The sequence below is a fragment of the Platichthys flesus genome, chromosome 16, assembly GCF_949316205.1.
Source record: "Platichthys flesus chromosome 16, fPlaFle2.1, whole genome shotgun sequence".
Lineage (NCBI taxonomy): Eukaryota > Metazoa > Chordata > Actinopteri > Pleuronectiformes > Pleuronectidae > Platichthys > Platichthys flesus.
Window position 1 is genome coordinate 3759019 of NC_084960.1, and position 19798 is coordinate 3778816.

The following is a 19798-nucleotide window of genomic DNA, read 5'->3' on the forward strand; positions in this document are numbered from 1 at the left end:
ACCACTCGCTGTACCCGGACGCGGTGGCGCAGACTCCCGGGGGCTCCGCAGCCAGGCCCGGGTCTCTGGGCGCTCTCCATGGTTCTGAAACACCCGATTCGGAGGCGCCCACGTTCAACCTGGGGCTCGGCGGAGCTGGGGGGGTCACCGGACTCACCGGACACGACCCGGCGGTCAGCAGACTCATCTGCACGCCGATCCCCGCCGGAGACTGCAACCCGAAAAACTTTCAGCAACAAGCGGACGACCCATCGCTGTACGCAGGCGAGGACTGGGGCTACCTCCGCACCACCGCGGAGGAGCTGCGGCAGACCGTCCTGCAGCAGAAAGACCAGATCCTGACCGACCAGAGGACCATCCGGGAGCTGACGGGGAAACTATCCGAGTGCGAGAAGGGGCTGGACGGCGTGGAGAGACGCGGGAGCGCTGCGGGGCTGTGGGGCGGCACAGGGGCGGCGGAGGGGACGCACCTTGAGCGGATCATGGTGCGGGACAGCCCGGTGTCTGCGCCCGACAGTGCCCACCTGCTCACCGCCAGGGCTGTGGATGAACTGGAGCAGGCGATCGCCCAGCTCAAAGACCGCATAGAGAAACTGGAGGTAGGTAGAAGATCCCCCAGCACACAGATCATCCTCTGCGTAAAACAATGCCTGACAAGGGCCTCACTAATCTCCTGGAGCTGGAGGATGAGATCCTCCAGCTCCATGTAGAAAGTCATTATCAGAGTTGGCACTTCAAGCTGTATTTGTCTCTTCTTCACTCTGTATCCGCTTTATGGATTTGTGGATGTGAGCTTTGTGAAAACAAGGATTTTAAATTTGGAGTTGCCTGAAAGGCTTTGTGTGTGATGTTGGATATAGGCAGCCGGATACAACATGAAGTAAAGCAAGTGATTACATTTGTAAATATCACAATAGAGCGATGGCATATGACAAAAAGGAAATAAAGCATCTTTTCAACTTTAAATTATGCATGAATTGATTGCTTTCTTCCCTCCAATGCTGCTCATCTATCAAAGCCGAGGCAAGATCGCGATGACAAGTGAGGCAGGTAGAGGGGAGGGGGAGAGGGGAGATGAGGATAAAGGGGGAGGAGGAAGAGGGGCAGCAGCAGCAGCAGCAGTGAAAAGGAGGTGGGGGAGGAGAGAGTGGAGTAATCGTCCTCTTATCTGAACAGAATCCGATGATGTACAACCTCATTTTTGGCTCAAGAAGTTCCATACATAATTCACCAGGTGCCTGTGTCAGCTGAAAGCACAGATCCAGAGCGTCCTCCTCCGCAGGAGAGTGACTCCTCGCTCTGTGGCAGTTTCTCTAGGACATGTCTGCTATGGGTCATTTCCAGGCCCCTCTTCTTTTTCCCCTGTATCCCAACCGTCATATGAAAAGGTCAATAATGCCTGAATCCAATGTCCCTGTGTGACAGAGTGAGATGTGAATGGATTTCACAGGTGTCAGTGTGACATTTGAAAAGTAAAAGCTGAGTATTTTCCCTGGCCCTCACTCTGCCTCTTCTACCATTCGAGTCACGTCTCTGTGTACAAGAGCTTCTTGGCCTACTTCAGAAACACAGTGTGGTGTTTACATCAGATCCTGCATCTGTGCCGGGGAATAAACAATTAGAATGTCATCTGGGAATAGTAGTCAGGTCAAACCACTGTGTTGAGTTTCTTACTAGAGCAGGGCTTTCTTCTTGCATGTGGTCGACACCGTCTGTTTTCCTCATCGTGTGTCATGCACATTCTCTTCATGCCCAATGATTTTTGCCACAACCAGAAAACCTACACTCACAAACTATCTTCATCCATCAGAGCAGAAAGAAAACACTCACATTCGCAGGAGAATCCAGTTCCCCACCAGCCTCCTTCCTGTTTTCTGCTGTTTCACAATTAGCAGTAACATCCAGTCAGACGTGTGAATGTGCTGTCAGTGGTTTCCCCATTTTATTGCTCTTTTTTTTTGGTCTTGCGTCATCAGATTGGTTTCCACCGGCAGCTCAGTGACAGAAAGATCTCTGTGATATGAGGCTGATCCAGTGAGCTGATCCACTGCACTCTGCTTCCTATTGGGCTGATATCTGAATCCAGGACCATTATCTACCAGCAAAAATGTGTTGTCCTTTATCAATAATATAGTCTTTACCAGTGATCAAATGGTTTACAGAGGAATTAAAGCATGAATGGGTGTTAAGTGACTGCAGCACCTTTTGGGGTCAGGATGCATCTAAAATTCAAATTCAACAATTCATTGCTGTGCAGGTTTTGTTTTATTTAGCACCTCTAACGGGGAAAAATGCATAAATTACAGTCTGAGAATATCCCGAGAATTTGCATATAAATGAGAAGGACGTAATTTGATGACTTAGGAACTGTACGGCAGATACAGACGGTGATGTAATGAGGAAGATAAGAAAGATTTAATGGTTCCCAGGGGATTCATATCTGATCGACTTTGATGATCATCATCATTTTTTCCTGCAGAATCAGCGAACAACATTTCCACTTATCCTGTTATTTATCTCAACATCGCACAATTGATTTGATAATAAACATTAAGCATGAACCGAAATATCACAGAGAAGCTGAAACAAATCCCCAAATCTGAATACAAATCAAGATTACACATGAAAACACAATCAACACACATCTTTATATGTTGTATGGTACTAATGCATGTCAACGTGAACATGAGGTTTATTTTGTATACAGCCATGTTTTTATGTTATAGAGGATAATGTAGTTTCTACAGTTTTATCTCTAAAAATGTTTGCACACCTGGTACGAAGCCAAAACACTGTCTCCATCACAGAGCATATGTTTTCTATTTTGAAAATGTTCTAATGTAACTGAAGTCTACTGGGAAAAAGAGACATTGATAAGGATGAAGTGAAGCTTACAATGGAAAAGCTCTATAACGTTTCTAATTTGTGAGAAATCTGACATGACCTCTGACCTCTGACCTTTTTTCCTTAACGTTTAGATGTGTAATTCTTTGTATCATCATAAAAAAATGGCCTTGGTACTCAGTTGTAGCTTTTATATAATGTTCTGAGTAAAGTGCCTCATATTCCCAGTTTGAATCCCCCTGTGATCCGTCTCGTCTGCACACTGGAAAAACAATATCGGTGCCGGATACACTGGACCACGTCGGGTTTAAGCATTTTGCCGCAGAGTCTGTATTTTCCCACATCTCCTCCTTGGTGGGTTTTTCTTTTTTCACTGAGGTACTGTTCCGCCGCGCAGAGCAATTTGTTGTTTACGGGAAATTGTTCATTTTCTTGGCAGCCTTTCTGACTTTCATTTATTTGTTGTGTTAAACCTTAATTGAAAAGGTCCCTGTAGACATGCGATGACTCAGTTTAATCAAAATCTGCACGGGAAGAGAAACCTCCCGTATTTAACACTTGGGTACTCTTTTTTTTTTTCTTTGTGGAATTCTTCATCACAACAGATTTTAAAGAGGCTATAATCTGTATTTCTGTACTAAGGATGTTACAGTTGACAATGCAGTGTGACAACGGGACAAGGCTCTCTAATGAACCGACACAGATCTACAGACTGGATCTACAGTCTCTCCTGGCTTAAGCCTGAAACATGCTTCTGCGTTTTCACGGGCCCGTAAGCGCAAGAGCCCTTCCGGGTCCCTTACGTGCTTATGTATCCCTCCTTACGTGCTGACGGGTGTCGACCACCTTTTCTAAAATTTACGGCAAAGCTCCGCAAGCTCACTCAGCCCGCAAGGCTGTGATTGGTCTGCTCTACATCCCTTCTGGAGCTGCATTTCCGGTTTCATGCCCCATAATACCGGCAGAAACAACGGAAGATTTAAAAAAGAAGAATGGACAACCGCGAAGAACTCCTGTCGGAAGAGGTCCGAAAATATAAGTCCTTTATAACCCGTCGATGTCCGAGTACATTTAACCTACGCCTCTGTACAGACCACCTACGCCTCTGTCTCCTCTCCAGTCGCTTTTCATGATGACTAATTATAAGAAGTTACTCTTCAATGTCCAGCAGCTCCATCTCAATCAATTGTTGTTCGGTTGGAATCGTGAATACACTCTCTGCCATGGTTCACCGTGTGTTTGTAATGGAGAACACGACTGGTAGAAAGTAAATAAACAGTCAACAACGATTGCCACACCCACAAAGAAGGCGTCTCTCAGGTCGTCTTCGACAAAAAGCATTACTCCGCCTAGTGTTCTGGCGCGGAATTGCTTTGTGAGACGCGCAACGGTTGGGGAAGCATGAATGAAAAGGAGTCTTGCGCCACAGCGGCGTGAAAAGACGCAGATGCAGTCGCAGAAGCATGTTTCAGGCTTTACAGAGCTTATTCAGCTCGTTGATCAGCCGCTCAGCCCCTAATGTCACTGTCCTGCTTCACACTTGTCACTCTCACAGCTCCATCACGGCCACAGCAGGCAGCTATTTCCTGTGAAAAAGCCAAAACACCACAGGACACTCACAGCAGACACAAGAGAAACTGCTCATCCTGTCCTAAATTGGTCCGATGGTAATGAAATCTGCCGGCTCACATCTCTAAATCAACATGGTGTGTCTAATTTGTGTCGCTGTTTCTTCACCAAACTGAGAAATAACCTCAAATAGTCACTTCCCACCACTATTCCTTGAAGTGTAATATTGTGTTACAAAGTGAAGCCTGATTAAATTAGCCTTTAGTCGTGTCCCCAGGCTCAATCTAATCTTTTAGAGGAATTACTTATTAATTGGGTCTAATTTTGTCTCTGAGTCTGGCAACCAGCACACAATGAGAGCGAACTGCAGATACACACTGCAGCGAGTGTTTTTCTCAGACTGTAAAACCCACACGGCTCAACCAGTTTAAAATCCTTTGTCTCCCTCCTCTGCAGTCAGACATTGGCCCGTTTCCTCACAACCAGACGGACGGTAGTATCTCCGGAGCGCATGAGGAAGGCGGGCTGTCTGGCGGCCAGGAGAGGTCGGCCGTGCCCGGGCACAGGCCTGGTGCTGACAGGGCCTGGAGGATGGAAGACTTGGAGGGAGAGCTGGAGAGGAAGGTGGAGCTGCTGGAGAAGGAGAGAAAAGCCCTCAGGCTGGAAACTGAGAAACACAGACAGGAAATCGACCAGGGCCTCAGCAAACTGCAGCACCGGATCTCCGGACTGGAGGAAGGTAAGTCAAAGAAAGGAAATACCTCAGAAAGAATCACAATGTGTATTTGGCCAATTGCCTGCTCAGGATAATTTTTCAAGTTAACTTTTGTTTCCATATTCAGTCTCTGTTTCTCCTTCCCCAGGTGTCTCCGGACATTCCTTCCCTGACGGCTACAGACTGTCCTTCCCATCACGGACTAACTACATGTACGCTGTTGTGAAACACTCCATCCCGAAGCTGCGGGCGCTCACCCTCTGCCTGTGGCTGCGGCCCACGGAGGGAGGCATCGGGACTCCTCTGTCCTACGCCGTCCCCGAGCAGCCCAACGAACTGGTGCTGCTGCAAGGCCTGCACACCCCCACCGAGCTGCTCATCAATGACAAGGTACTGCATCAGCCTGTGCTCGAGCTGCAGGGTCTTTGAAATGTCTAGGGACCGGGGATGTACTGTGTGAATTCCTTAAATTAGTTTGTACTCTTCTTTTGCTTCTTTTGTTACATAAATAAATGTTAAATGTTAAAATACACATTAAATATTCTCAATTACATGGTATCAGATACCAGGTCCATATGTAGAGAGTGTGTGCTGGGTTGTGTCCAACACTTTTGCATGTATTCTATATACGATCTCAATATATATTAATGCTATATATGTTCAATGAGTGTCATAATGTTTATGACAGTAATACACAATACATGCAATTTAGGATTTGTCAGGAAGATGCAATCCTGCAGCCACAGAAACATTTGAATTTGGAATGTCAGGGCACCATCTGTTCATAAAGTTCCTGCAAGACACAGATCCTGAATCTGTGCGGCTGCAGCACTAACATGTTGGACAAACTGCTCGAGGCTCATCAGCTCTTTGAGATTTCAACAACCGCAGTGCATTTAAAACCCATTCCAGCCTTGATTAGGATTTCACGTCTATTACAGGAGAAGAAGTGATTTGTATTAGCATACAAATAAGAGGACAAATCAACCAAACAGCCACTTTAGCAGACAAGGTAAAAAGCCTGATTTGCACTTTTAAATGACAAACTAAGGTAGTGCCCTAACAGCCATGCATGGTGGAGTAGTGCACTGCTCTGCCTGCGGGTGTAACTCAATGAAGTCATTATGGTAATTGTTGCCTGAAGGAAAAGCTGTGCGTCCTTGAGGCAGCAGAAAGTCTTTGGAACCAGGAAAAGCTGAAAGAGTCTCGGCCCTGTTCACACCTGCCATTGACATTTTCCTTGGGTGAGCCAATCACTAAAGGAAAAAACTGGCGTGCAGCGAAGAGGCATCGAGGACACATCGACATCCAATCATTATGGAAACCTTCAGGGCTGGTGCGTGTTCTCATTGTAGTGTCTATATGTCCAGGGTCAGGCTGAAGAACCACAGACTTATGATGTCCACTGTGGTAGCGGTTCACATTCGTTTGTAATCGTGTGAGCTTGTTTTGTCCGAACATCTGAAAAGCACAGAGATAAAGAATGAGTCCATCGAGCATCTTGGGTACAAACCATGAAAGAGCAATAAAACATGCAAAAAGAATTTCAACTTTATCTAAACCTGCTCTTTGCTCTTTCCTTCCCTAGGTGGCCCAGTTACCTCTGAACCTCACCAGAGGCAGCTGGCAGCATATCTGTGTTAGCTGGAGCCAGAAGGGGGGAGTGTGGCAGGCCTACCAGGGGGGGAAGCTGAGGGGCGAGGGCCACGCGCTGGCCGCCGGACATCACATCAGGCCTGGGGGAGTCCTCATACTGGGGCAGGAGCAGGTGAATGCTGAGTGGAAGGAGTTGGAAGTGGTTGGAGGTCGATGAAGCTGGTGACACCCCTAAGAAATCTAATCAGAACTGGAAGCAGGAAGTGATTTAGCACCTGTTGCTGTGGCTCCATTCACTTAAGCTCATAAATATATAGTAGATACAATAAATAAAAAACATCTTGAGCTTTAAGAGACACTGACAATCTGAAATGGTGAGAGATGGTGAGAGACTGAACACTACTGGCATCCAGCCGGCTTCTTTCTTTTGTAGTTGTAATATCATATTTGTCACTTATCCCACTCGTCCACAGTTTGGCCCGAGGCAGCAAAAAGTTGAAGCTGAGCCTTGTTGAAGTTTCTAAAATCATCTGACAACACATTTCTTTCCCTCCAGGATTTCCTCGGTGGAGGATTTGACTCATCCCAGGCCCTGGTTGGAGAGCTGTCCCAGGTGGGCCTCTGGGACCGGGTCCTGTCCTCGAGCCAGGTGGCCAGCTTGGCTCGCTGCGGCAGAGTGGCCCATGGGAGCGTGGCCCCCTGGACGGAGAATGGAGTCAGTGTTTATGGAGGAGCCAGCAAGGACCCGGGGGAGCCGTGTGCTAAACACAGCAGGAGCTCCCAGTGACCGACAGGGAGCGGCTTTGAGGAGAGGGAAGTGAAAGAAAGGCCTGGAAGGGGGGGGGGGGGGGGTCAAGTTGTCCCCATTTGAAAACACTAGGATTCCATCTGTCCAACGTTAGCACCGCTACGCTCGAACCAGCTCTGTGGCATCGGACTGACGAGAGTTTAAATAATGGAAAATAAAAAGCAAATATCTTCACGACACAGTCAAGGCTTTGCACAATCCATCATGGAGGTCCTGATGATCACAGCTGATGTTTCTGTCACTTTTAAATCAACGTTTACTTAAAATGAGTTGAAGAATTTACTTTGAGATGTTTCAGATTTAGACGATTATAATTCAAGCTTTTGATGGCAGAGCAGTTTTCTAGTTATCTAATGTGAACGTGAGTCTACGAGAGGATCAGTGAGCCTAATGTTGGATAAACTTCGCTGACCAGCACTCGAATGATTAAATAGCTAAGAAGCTTCCATTAGCGATATCCTAATTCAAGATTTTAAATTATTTCCTGGCAGAGGAGGAATATCCCTCTCATGTCTGCAAAGTAAATCTGAAGCTGCCATCAGATGAACCCAAAAAAGGCGAGAAACACTTCTGCCCTGGTTCTGTGACAAAAATAAACTTGTTACTTCTCATTTGCTTAATCTTGTTTAAAGTGTAAAAATTACAACTGTTGAATTTCTGCCCCAAAAAACACTTTCTTCAACCAGCAGAGAAACCAGGAGGTTTCTGGTCATGCACAAAAGAAGAGTGGAGTGTAGAGTCGATGTTTCTACACTTTACTTTTAATTACAATATAAAAAAACGCGATACAGAACATTGATCTGTGAACTCTAAAGATGTTTAAAGGCTAATTATGCTTTAGCTTTTCTTAATGGGAATAAACTTTTGAAAAATCAAACCTGTGCAGAAAGAAGCTGAAGCTGTAATAAATTCAAAGAGCTGCTCCCAGCTGTTGCAGCTCTCGATCTCTTAACCTCCTCCACGGCTCCCAGAAGTTGAGCCAGCTGAAATCCGTCCACGGCCAGCAGGCGCAGACTGGAGTTAATTAAGGGCCGTGGAAGCTTTAGAGGGGGGAGTCAAGGTAAGGTGATGAAAAATGCTGCAGGAAGTGGAGGGAATGTTAAGCAGCGAGGAGCAGATGACGAAAGAGGGAGGAAAGAGGGAGGACAGGAGGGGAAGGAGGCGGACGGATGGAGCGATGCTTCATTGTTTTCACCTCTGCATGAGTTATTCATATACTTGTAATGTCTTGCCTCTGCGATGTGTCGCTCAGCGGTTTCACAGACGAGGACAGTGCCCCATGAATCAACGCCTCGGCGGCTGTGTGCTGTGTTCACGGGCGAAGGCCTGAGGGTCTCCTCTGTTCTGTAGATGAGATACGGAACAAATCTAAAACAAGACGTGTAATCCCAAAGGAAAGCAACTCCACTGGCAGAAGGATGCATTGATACACTTCTGGCCCATTTCTGTCATTCACGGCCTTGAAAGCGACATTCACACTATTGCTTTCATAAATGATCATTAACCTGTTTTACACATGCAGCCGCTGAGTTATACGTTGTTCTAACTCAACAAACTATCACCTCCAGCTTTATACTGTATGTTTGCATCCGGTCTGATCTATGTCTTGTTTTCTATGACTCCAGACACATCCAGACACTTATTGTGATCTTCCCTGTGACACATGCTTCTCTCTCTCACAGCATAAAAAATAATCCTTAGTGGAAAGTGCCTGTCAGGGTGTTTGTACCCATGTGAACAAATCATCAAACGCATCCTCCCGATGAAAAATTCACACTGCGAGATATTTTGAACTCATTAAGCATCAGTGTCTCTGTGGACCCCCCCCCCAGGTGGTTTTGTTATTTAGGATTTAAAGGACGCAGCACTTCAAGTGTGTGGATCTGCCGAGCTGACGCTGAATCAGGTCAAAATCCCCCCGCGGTGCTTCGATGAGGCCTCTGAGTCTGCAGTGTTATGATCAATATATATATGCCTGGTGTCCGTTCAGCTCGTGCTGGAGCCTGTTGGGGCTTTTTGATTGTGCAGCATCATTTTTAGGTTCATGATCGTTGAAATTTAAGCTTTTTAACCTCTATTAGCAACGTTTGTCTTTTCTTACATGACTATTCAGTTTGTTTTTTTACTGTATGCATCGGAATATGTCTATTTTCATTTTGTCGTTTGTATAAATAATGTGCGTCCGTGTCTTGTATGGTGTTGTGTTGTTTCTATATATGAGTCGTGTGCAAAACTCAAATCTTTAATAAAGTCTTAATTTTTAGACGTACAGAACGTGGTTGTTTTCTCAGTGATCTTGAGCCGATCGCTTCACAAACCAAGTGAAGAGCTTTCCAGGATTAAAAAAAGAAAAAGAGAGAGAGAAACAAAGAATCACTGGTTGTCAGAGGCGTCTGTTCATTCACGTTAGGAGCAGATTAAAAGGAGACACTTCAAGGAGAGGAGCCCAGAGAGCCTCCTCCCTCTGCTGCTGCAGCTGCATGAAAACAGAATGAGTTACGAGTGAATGAAGCTTCTTAAAGATCCGGTGAGTCATGTGTTGTGACTCAGCTGCTCGTCCAGATGATGGAGAACAGCTTGTATCTCTGATGCACACGTTTCAGAGGCACAGAGAGTTCAGGACGTCAGGTTCAGTGAAAGTCTTACTACACTGTGTACCACGTGTGTTGATGCCAATGTGCAGTGAACACAATCATGTGGTTTCTCAGCGATGTGGCAGGAACATGGTGGTGGAACCCGGGTGTCATGAGACCTGCAGCGAGAATGATCCGCTCCTGCTACTGAATCTGACCTGTTTGCTGTGCCACATTTCAAATTTGCATGTTTTAATTATTTGGTTTGAGTTTCATCAGGCTCAGGGTGCATCAGTTCTTTGCCACAGGGGAAGGCAGAGCTCACGACTCCTCCTCCAGCCCAGGTGTCAGGTATTTCCCAATCTGCAATGGGAGCTAACTGAGTGGTGGCTGATGGCAGAACGGGAGCAGAGCCGAGCTGAGCAGCCTCTTGGTGGAGGGAGAGGATCCCTGCATGGACTGTGGAGCAGGAACGTTCTTCTGGAAAAGGAAAGACTCCACTGTTGCCTGTGCCGGTTGCTTGGAGCAGAGGAATAAAGAGCAGTTCATGAAATCCCATCATAAGTCAAATATCTCTCAGCAGTGTCATCTTTCAAATACTGCAGGTTTTATGTTGCATCGGCATCAGCGTGTAATCTCCATGTCTCCACTTTGCCTGTATTAAAATAGACTTGTCTGTTTCTCACTCCCCCGTCTGTGTCGTTCTCACCCTCCTCTTCATCTCACTCCTCCTCTCCTCCTCTCAGTGGCAGACCCTGCATCCCACTCTCTGCCTCCCTCTCTCTCTCTGCCACCTGCTCTTCACTGAATCCCTCCATCCCTCATGTCGCTTCTCTCATCCGGTCCTTCAGCCAGTACAGAGAATGAAAACTTATTTATTACCTAGTTTAACCGTCATAACTGAAAGAATAAATAAATACAGGAATGCACATCAATAACCACAATCTACAGCTCTTGGTTAATGCTGCACTATCTGCTGTTTTGGAGCAGTGAAGAAGAAGAGGTGGTTAAATACTTTACAGACAGAGTATTTGATCGATACATAGATTTCACAGATGAGGTTTTAATCGGTGTCGGAGGCTGGTGTTGGTCTGGGAACATCTCTGCCCAGCACGGGGCTCAGGCCTGTTTAACTCAGGTTATAATCAGCCTGTTAGCAGTTTCTCACACACACACACTAACGGGGTTAACAGGACTTTGACTCAGTCTACTTCTGAGTTGTGTGACACCGACCAGCTGACTGCGAGTGTCTGGCACGAGCAGGAGAGCCGCTGATGGACTTAAGTTGTAAGTCCGTTAGTAAGAGAGAGGATTGCGTGAACGAACGCTGCTGAGTTGTGTCTCATCCACTGGAATAGTTGGAACAGATTGACTCACGCTAATTGGAGATTACAGATATTGGTGCTGTATCGTCCTTTACCCCTCATTGCTGGGACATTACCTCTTTTCCCTGTCAGTCACCGGATGGTTCGTCATTTCATCACCATCATGTGAACAAGGACCTGAGAGAAAATCAAAAAAATTATGTTGATGTGACTTATTTCTCGAGGCGGAGAAGCAGTGATAAATGGATTTGCTTTTAAATCCCTACTCGTGTGTCTCTTTGTTCTGACAAACAGGGTGTCCTGGTGCTCTTCAGTGTCAGACCACAGTTTGTCGCCTGTCTCACAGTCTGTATGTAACAGCTTCTGGAGCGTTGGGTGTTAATTTATTTTTTGTACATCACACTTAGGGACTTGTAACTTTGCTTTTCTCCACGAATCGTAAAAAGCTACAGTGCAGTGGCAGCCTGCTGCATCGGGCGTGTGAAGGAAACACGACTCAGGACCATCTGACAGTAATGGACACGCTGGCTGTGGCAGGGATTTAACCTGTGACCTTCCAGTTCCTGTAAAAACCTCTATGATCACCCGGGCCTGCCATATTTAGCATTCAATACTTATCATCTACGGGCAGAGGCGGATATTCCCTGTTGGATTACACAGCCCTATCTAATCCATAATGTTCCATCTAGGAACACATTGTAATCCCGTAATCCTTGGAATGGATGGTCCAACAAACACAGCAGAAGAACTGTGGGACATCACAAACTCAAAAAGATGAATCAGTCTATGTCCTGGTTGTCTGTGACTGTCCAGCTTCACAGGGAATCAGAGTCAAACAGTGCTGCCTCTTTTATTGAGAGGTTTTTCAGATTGAAAAGATAAATAAATATTTGTTTTAATGATCAAGCAGATATGCAACAGAGAAGATGCTTTTTTACCCGTCAGCTGTGTGTGTGTGTGTGTGTGGTGTGTGTGTTTGTGTGTGTTTGTGTGTGTGAGGTGTGTGTGTGTGTGTGTGTGGCGCTCTGCTGGGATATGACTTCAGGGGGAGAAACGATTTATTTACAGACGCAGTAAATATTGATTGAACTTTCCCACCGGAAATTAAGTAATACATTTTCACTTTAGTGTGATGTATTTTTCACGCTCTTCCAGTAGAGATTTGCGACTGTGAACTTCTTCCTCTTGCTCAGGATTCACAGATTTAAAGCAGAACTTCAGGGGCCGAGCACTTTGACACCAGCAGCTGCAGAAGCTCTCGAATCCCATCGTCTTTTGTGAATGTGAAGCAGCAGCAGTAAGAAGTCTAATGGAAACCACTGTGTAGATGGGAAACTGCTATATGTAATTATGGTAAATCCTGACCATGTGCAAGGTCTGAGTTTCTAAAAGATTTAAGGGTTATCCCTATTCACAATAAACCGATTCATCACTTTCCCTTCGTGGTGATCCACCTACTCAGCCTCCACATGGCAGAGTACCAGAATCATTACGACACACACACACACACACACACACACACACGGTCCAAATTGCCCACTGAGGCTCCATCTGGACAGGAACAGGCTTTGCTCTTCCTCCGTCTTGGTCGCCCTCTCTACATCTCGTATTCCTCCCTCGCTTCCCTCTCCCTGCTCGGCTCCACCGATGCAGCACTCATTCACACACATGTAGGTGGCCTTGTGTAACTCACACAACGAAGCCAAAGTTGCTGGGTTTGTGTTCCTGTGCATAAAATACAAACACACTCAGTTGCGTTGACTACACCCCCACCCTGAGTGAGCTTATCATAAATAAATCTGCGTGTGTTTGTTTCATCTCTTAATTCTTTAATCCAATAATCACCAGGTTCTTCTTATTGAGCGTCTCTTCAGATTCATCTCAGTATTTTGTTGCTCTTTGGAGAAAACTTTCCTCCAGACGTTTTTCTGCAGTTGATTGTTTTATGGATCTTCTCTAATGCACCTGAATAACAATGCGTATTATTGATTGAGACAGTGATTAAACACGTAATCTCAGGGATCCTGATATCAATGTTTTTATTATCAGTGTACAAACACACAACTGTGCATTTTAAATTTAAACACAGATCTTATGGGATCCAGATTGATCAGGTACTATTTCCAAACTGCACTGATGGTTTAATATAGCAGCAAAAAGAACAAGGTGTCACTCGATGGAAGCTGCTCCACTCCCACTTCTTTTCATGTGTGGGTTTCTGGACAATAGAGAGGTCGACTGCTCTGAGCAGAGAAAACAGTTCCTCAGGATCCAGGGCACGTGTCTGTGTCTGTGTTTTCTTTTTGCTTTGTATTTTTTAATTATTTGTATGTTTTGTACATTTTGCGTGTGCGTTTGTTTGTGTTTAAAAAACTGTTAATCGAAAACACAAAACAGCCATATATGTCTCTCTCTCTCTATCTCTCTCTCACGCTCTCTCTCTCTCACGCTCTCTCTCCTTACATAACATCCTTCTCTCTCAACCTTTTGTCTCTCACTCCTTCCTATGCGAGGTCGTGAGCAGATGCATGATCATTTTTTAAGCATGTGGTTTAATCAGGGACGGCTTTGGTTCAGTTGTTTTCAGGCAAGAAGAGTTTTATATCATCACATGACATCTTTTCCACTAGACCTTCTTGCACGAAGACGAATGAGTGTCAGAGGATGAGAGGGGGAGTGACAGGAGTGTGAGGAGGGGGGGGGGGAGTGTCAACACAACAGTGAGAGGTATCCACACTTACAGAGAACACACAGGAGCAAAAGGGAAATTCAAACTACAGACTTTAGCTGTTATATTCAGTTCATCATCTCCTCTTGTTAAAATATTAAAATGTGACAAATCATCTAAAACCTCTTCTCTTTGCTGTTTTTCTTTTAGTAAATGTACCACGTGCCCCTTGCTGAAATATAAATGTTTTTCCAGACACAGAAACTTTTCAACCTTCTTGTTGAATTTCAAGGTTTCAAGAATAGACATTTAAAAATGTATCTGTCTCCGTGTTTTGTGTCCTCCAAATATTGTCTGAGCGAGCGCACGTCTGTGTTCTCTGAGGCCCCTTCATGCCATCTGCAGGAAATTGATGTTCTGCCTGGTAGAAAGACACAAACACAGACACACACACACACACACACACACACACACACACATACACACACACACACACACAAACACACACCTACTCATGTCTCAAGTCTTGATTTTATTTTTGACAACCTTATTTCCACTCTCTCCTCTCTCTCTGTCTGTCTGTCTCTCTCTCTGTCTGTCTGTCTCTCTCTCTCTCTCTCTCCCTCCCTCTCGCCCTCTCTTTCTCAGCCCTCGTCTTGATGAGTAATGGATTCTCCACAATCGCTGATGAGACTTATTAATTAGAAATCATGAGCGAGCATCAGCAGCTACCCTGGTGCAGCTCTGTGAGTCATGAGCTCCTGGTCCCGCGCTGCCATCTTCCAACTCACTCACTTTACCTGTGTGTTTTTTTTTTTTTGTACACACAACTGAGACGGACTCACATGGGCATCAGAAGGAAGGACCTCTCCTCCGTGGCTCCATCTCCTTTGTATCTTTGGCTTCATTTCTGGAGAGGGGTCCTCCATCTTTACATGCAGTCCATGGACAGTATCCTCACACTGACTGAACTATGCTGCTGGAAGCTTTTCACTTACAGGCAAACATATTCCTCCATTGTGATGACCTCTGACCTCTTCAGTGGTAACGATGCTGCTCTGACACCTACAGGCCTCTTCAGGAACAGTGCAGGGCGTTGAGTCCATTTTGACATGAATCAGAAAACAGATGAAACTCCTGCAGGCTCGGTTGAGCAGGGGATGTTTACATGTTAACTGTTATAGACAAAGGACCAGAATGTCTACACTGAAAAGCACCTGTGAACGACCCCATAGCTAAATAGGTAGCACAGCATGATAGATGGGTTGCACACTCCCTGAGCAGCGAGTCTCTGGTTTGAATCCCGGCTGAAACCTCATCCCCACGTCTCCCGTTTGTCCCTTCACATAAAGACATAAAACCAAGTAGATAATAACAATGGAAAAAAAAGATACTGTGGTTGACTTTGGGAAAGGAAAAGATCTTCCAAAGAATCCAAAAGAAACTCCTGGAGCAGACTCCCAGCGAGAGTTAAAATAAGTCAATTTAATGTTCTATTTTTAATGGATTAGTCATCAGTGTCAGTGAAGTGCTTTATGAAAACAAAAAATTATGTTTAAGTCGATCTTGAATCTTGAAAAACATCAAGTTGTTGAATAGTCTTCATGTAATTCATGCCAGGGGTGGGCTCTGTTTGATAAATCTACCTCAATGCCTTGCCCTCCCTTTCGTCTTTCCTTTCTTTCTTCCCCGTCTTCTCTCTCCATCCCTCCATCCTTCCTAATGTCTCCTCGTGCGCATTCATATACAACACAGATCAACATATACAGCAAGAGCCGATGACAGATCATCTCATGTGGAGATGCAGGATTAGATAATGCCACAAGCTGTCACCTTGAAAATGGATGAGGAGTGGGAGACAATAAGAAGGGGGGGAGAAGGGGAGGAAAATGGGAGAGACACACGAAAGGTTATGAAAGATGAATGGAGGGGAGAAATGTAGATGGTGAGATTAGAATGAATCATCTGGGAATACGAGACGGCTGGAATCCAGAGGGCTTTAATAGGATTTTCCACTTTGCTTATACATGTTGTTTGTTGTTGCATTATACTCTGCCTCTGTGTGTGTGTGTGTGTGTTTGAATGTGTGTATGTGTATCAAACCCATTGTAGCTCTCCCTCTACTTGGTATTCCACACGAGTTCCCTCCTCGAGGTCTCTCGCCCATCCAACATCTATCGTTCCTCTCCTCCCCTCCCTCCCTTTCTCCGCATGTTTTCCATCTTGTTTCCTTCTGTTATCCATTTGCATCTGTCCCCTCTTCGTCTTCATTTGGGTCGCTTGCTCTCACCTGTTATGCTCCATCCATCCCTTCACCCCTCCCCCCTGCCCGCTCTCTCCCTTTCGTCTCCCACATCTTTTCGACCCTCCCGTCCCACCCGTTGAAATATTCATGGCCGTGTAGTGGGAGTGCAGCAGCGGCAGCATTCGAAGCCGAAGCCACAGGAGTCAACGCTTTCAAAGACTTCAAGGCCTCTGAGCTCACATAGAGAGAAAGAGCGAAAGAGAGAAGAAGAGGGAGAGAGGGACAGGGGGAGGGAGCGGGAAGAAAAGAGAGAAGAGGTGAAAGTCGAAGGGAGAGAGAGGGAGTCAAAGACGAAGAAGCAACTCCATCAAACACCGAGCAACACATGATGAAACAGCCTTTTTGCATTTCACACACCTGCAAACATGCTATGGCTCAAACAAAGAGAGAGAGAGTGAGAACCACAGAGAGCTGCAGCGCCGCTCACACTTCAAACCTCGGCCGACACTTGATTAAACACTTGTCTCTCTTTGTATTCCTCACTCGCACACACCTAAAGGAGAGAGGAGAAAACTCCAGGGTGCTCATCAGGCAACTCCAAGCAGTTTTTACCCACACGAGTACACGTGGAGGCTGATGTTCAAATGCATTCAGCTGCTATAGAGCATCAACAGCAAGTACACAAACACACCAAGTACACACACACACCAGGACTGAGAGGCTTTCATGGGTCAGCCCCTCGCCAGGATCCAAAAGACCCTCTGCTGCCCGTTCACCCTCTAATGTGCCAGATGTGATGCTGAACCCACTTTGTCTCATTATCCTGAGTTTGCACAACAGAGAGGCGTCCGCCCGGCCACTGGATAAAACACACACGCTCCAATTAGCTGCCAAACTCTGGGTTGTTTCCAAGCAACCTGCATGAAGCCGCGAGTGCCGCGAGCGAAACGAGGCTTCAAAGCTGTGAGGGATGTTTCTCACTCTTTGAATGGGAGTGTTTGAGTGAGCTTTGTTGGTAGAAAGGGTAAAAAAAGAAAAGAAGAGAGCTACAGATATTTAAAACCTACTTTTATACTTGATCTCCTGACATCCTGCAAATAGATCATCAGCAAGGACGGAGCGGCTGCAGCTGATTGGAGGATCACTGATCTGCCACAGGATCTTTTCCTTTTGATGCCTGTTGTCAAGAGGCTGAACCTGAGGTGACCTCGGATGAGGAATCACGAGGGATCCATAACATATCACGTTACATCACACCACACGGCAGTTAGTGATTCTGTGTCACACGCTGAACTCTGATTACGTCTTGTGTGAAAGTACGTCCTGCGTGTTCAGACCCGGTGTAGCCGCTCTGCCCTGACACGCCATTCTGCCGCCACCTCTGTGTTGTGAGTTGTGTAATAATGAAGAATGAGGTGAGGGTCGCTGCCCCCTTGAAGATTTATTCTGTGCGAAACACTATAACAACAACACAGCAACTGTTGTCTCTACATGCACACCATCGTCTGAGGAGAGCAGCAGGAAGCGACACGTCACACAAAAACAACACAAGATTATTTCACCTCGTTCCTTCAACACTGTTTGTTTACAGACGGCACCGCACACCATCCTGATGCCTCAACTGATCGCTAATGCATATTTATCCAGGGCTGAAAATAGTTGCAGATAAATGCTCTATTAGCTGCTTTTTGGGTTCATCTCTGGTAAAATCTGCAGCACCAGCTGTCGTGAGAAACCATTTAGCCTTTATTAAAAATGTCACGATGTAACTGTGAGACACGTTAAACTTTTATGTCTGCAGTGGGAGCCAATAAGTTTGGGGAATAGGTAAAAAAAAAAGGCTAATAAACAACGTAACTAGTTATTATAGACTAGAGTTTCCTGTCTGGGCAGCTTATCTTATCTTATCTTATCTTATCTTATCAACTATTTGTATGATCCAGTGACTCATACTGGAGATTTCTATGAAAGTTGTTCCACACAATAAGGATTTTAATTCCTTTTGTGACTCCTTATTCGTTATTTATATTCCATTTATTTTATTTTTCTTGTGATGGCGCAGTGGAACAGTTGCTAGCATGGATGCTGCACAGCAATAAGGTCCTTGGTTTGAATCCCACTTCGATCAGGGGTCTTTCTTTATGTAGCCTCTCGCCCCAATATCAGCTGGGATTGTCATGTGATGAGTAAAATAATAATAATTTGTCTGCATAACCTAACAAGTCCTCTGTTTACCCACTGGCTCTGGTGTGTGTGTGTCTGTGTTTGTGTGTGTGTGTGTGTGTGTGTGTCTACACTCCCTCATTGTGATCTCATTTGTGACAGTTAACAGTTGTTTACATGTAATGAAACGCTCACATTTCCATACCGCAGCATATTCCTGCAGGTTTGGAAATCATCAGCCTATTCTACTGGGACCTGCTGCAACATGCATAATATATTCTCTCTCAGAGCAAACTTAGCTAATTAACAGAAACGTACGGTGTAGTGTCTAATTAACAGTATATGCATGAGAATGGTTTTCAGCCCTCGGAGGATAGAAAACACTGAGAGTCAGAGATAGGGACTTAGTCATAGCAGGGAATATAAGGGATGGTTTATGGTAAAAAATAAAGGGGGGGGGGGGGTGGGGGGGAGAGGGAGCAGGAGGAGAAGACAGGTCCAGAGTAAAAAAGAGACTTTATTAAAGAGATGAATATTTGATTTAATCTGGATTCCTTTGGAATATCAATTCATTTCTCTCTGTGCACCTTAATGTGCCGCCGGTATCAAACTCTTCAGAACAGAAGATGCCGCTCATCGTTTCTGACATCTCTTTTATTTTCAGGAGAGTTCATAAAAATATAAAAACCACCGTGAATTCCCGAACGGAACAAAAAGCATATCAAGCCACATCGTCTGGAAACCAGGGGAAGACATTATTTTGTCTCCAGAATGAGACACAGGGGAGGGACCACAACAAGTAGAGGAGAGAGAGAGAGATGGAGAGAATAATAAAAGAGCTCTGCACACGGGAGAAGGAATAACTGAAGGTGAGAGGACTGACACTCAGAGCGGTGAATATAAAAGCTGCCGTGAGGAACTGGTTGGTTTCGGCGTGAAGACAAGAAACAGGAAGGAACAGCAGGTCCACGTCTGAAGGAAACTAGATCAAGTGACGGCATTTTTAACTCGCCAATGATTTTGTTTTACAAAAAGACTTCTGAAAATCACCCCTGCAAAACGCATATTTATGTGTTAATTAAACATCAATCATATTACTGGCTCCTAAGTAAGCTACCATCTTCTCGTAGCAGGTTTTGTTAACTTCAAGCTGTTTTGCGTGTTTATGCTAAGCTAAGCTAACTAGCAGGAGGTAGCCTCATGTGTGGTGTCAATCTTCCCGTCTATTTCCCAGTATGAAACCGGTAGGTGCGTTTCCTAAAATGCTAAATGATTCACTGTTCATTATTGAA

The 19798-nt window shown here is 45.4% G+C and overlaps 1 protein-coding gene across 1 annotated transcript in view; it reads left to right on the top strand.

Moving 5' to 3' along the window:
• Positions 1 to 7511, top strand: part of LOC133970723 (neuronal pentraxin-2-like) — a 7879-nt gene extending 368 nt beyond the window's left edge. Inside the window, exons 1-5 of the mRNA XM_062407756.1 lie at positions 1 to 599; positions 4870 to 5152; positions 5277 to 5518; positions 6717 to 6896; positions 7281 to 7511. The exon at positions 1 to 599 is cut by the window's left edge and continues 368 nt beyond it. Of these exons, the coding sequence (XP_062263740.1) occupies positions 1 to 599; positions 4870 to 5152; positions 5277 to 5518; positions 6717 to 6896; positions 7281 to 7511 (1535 nt within the window). The remainder of the gene's footprint in view (positions 600 to 4869; positions 5153 to 5276; positions 5519 to 6716; positions 6897 to 7280) is intronic.
• The last annotated feature ends 12287 nt before the right edge of the window (positions 7512 to 19798 follow it).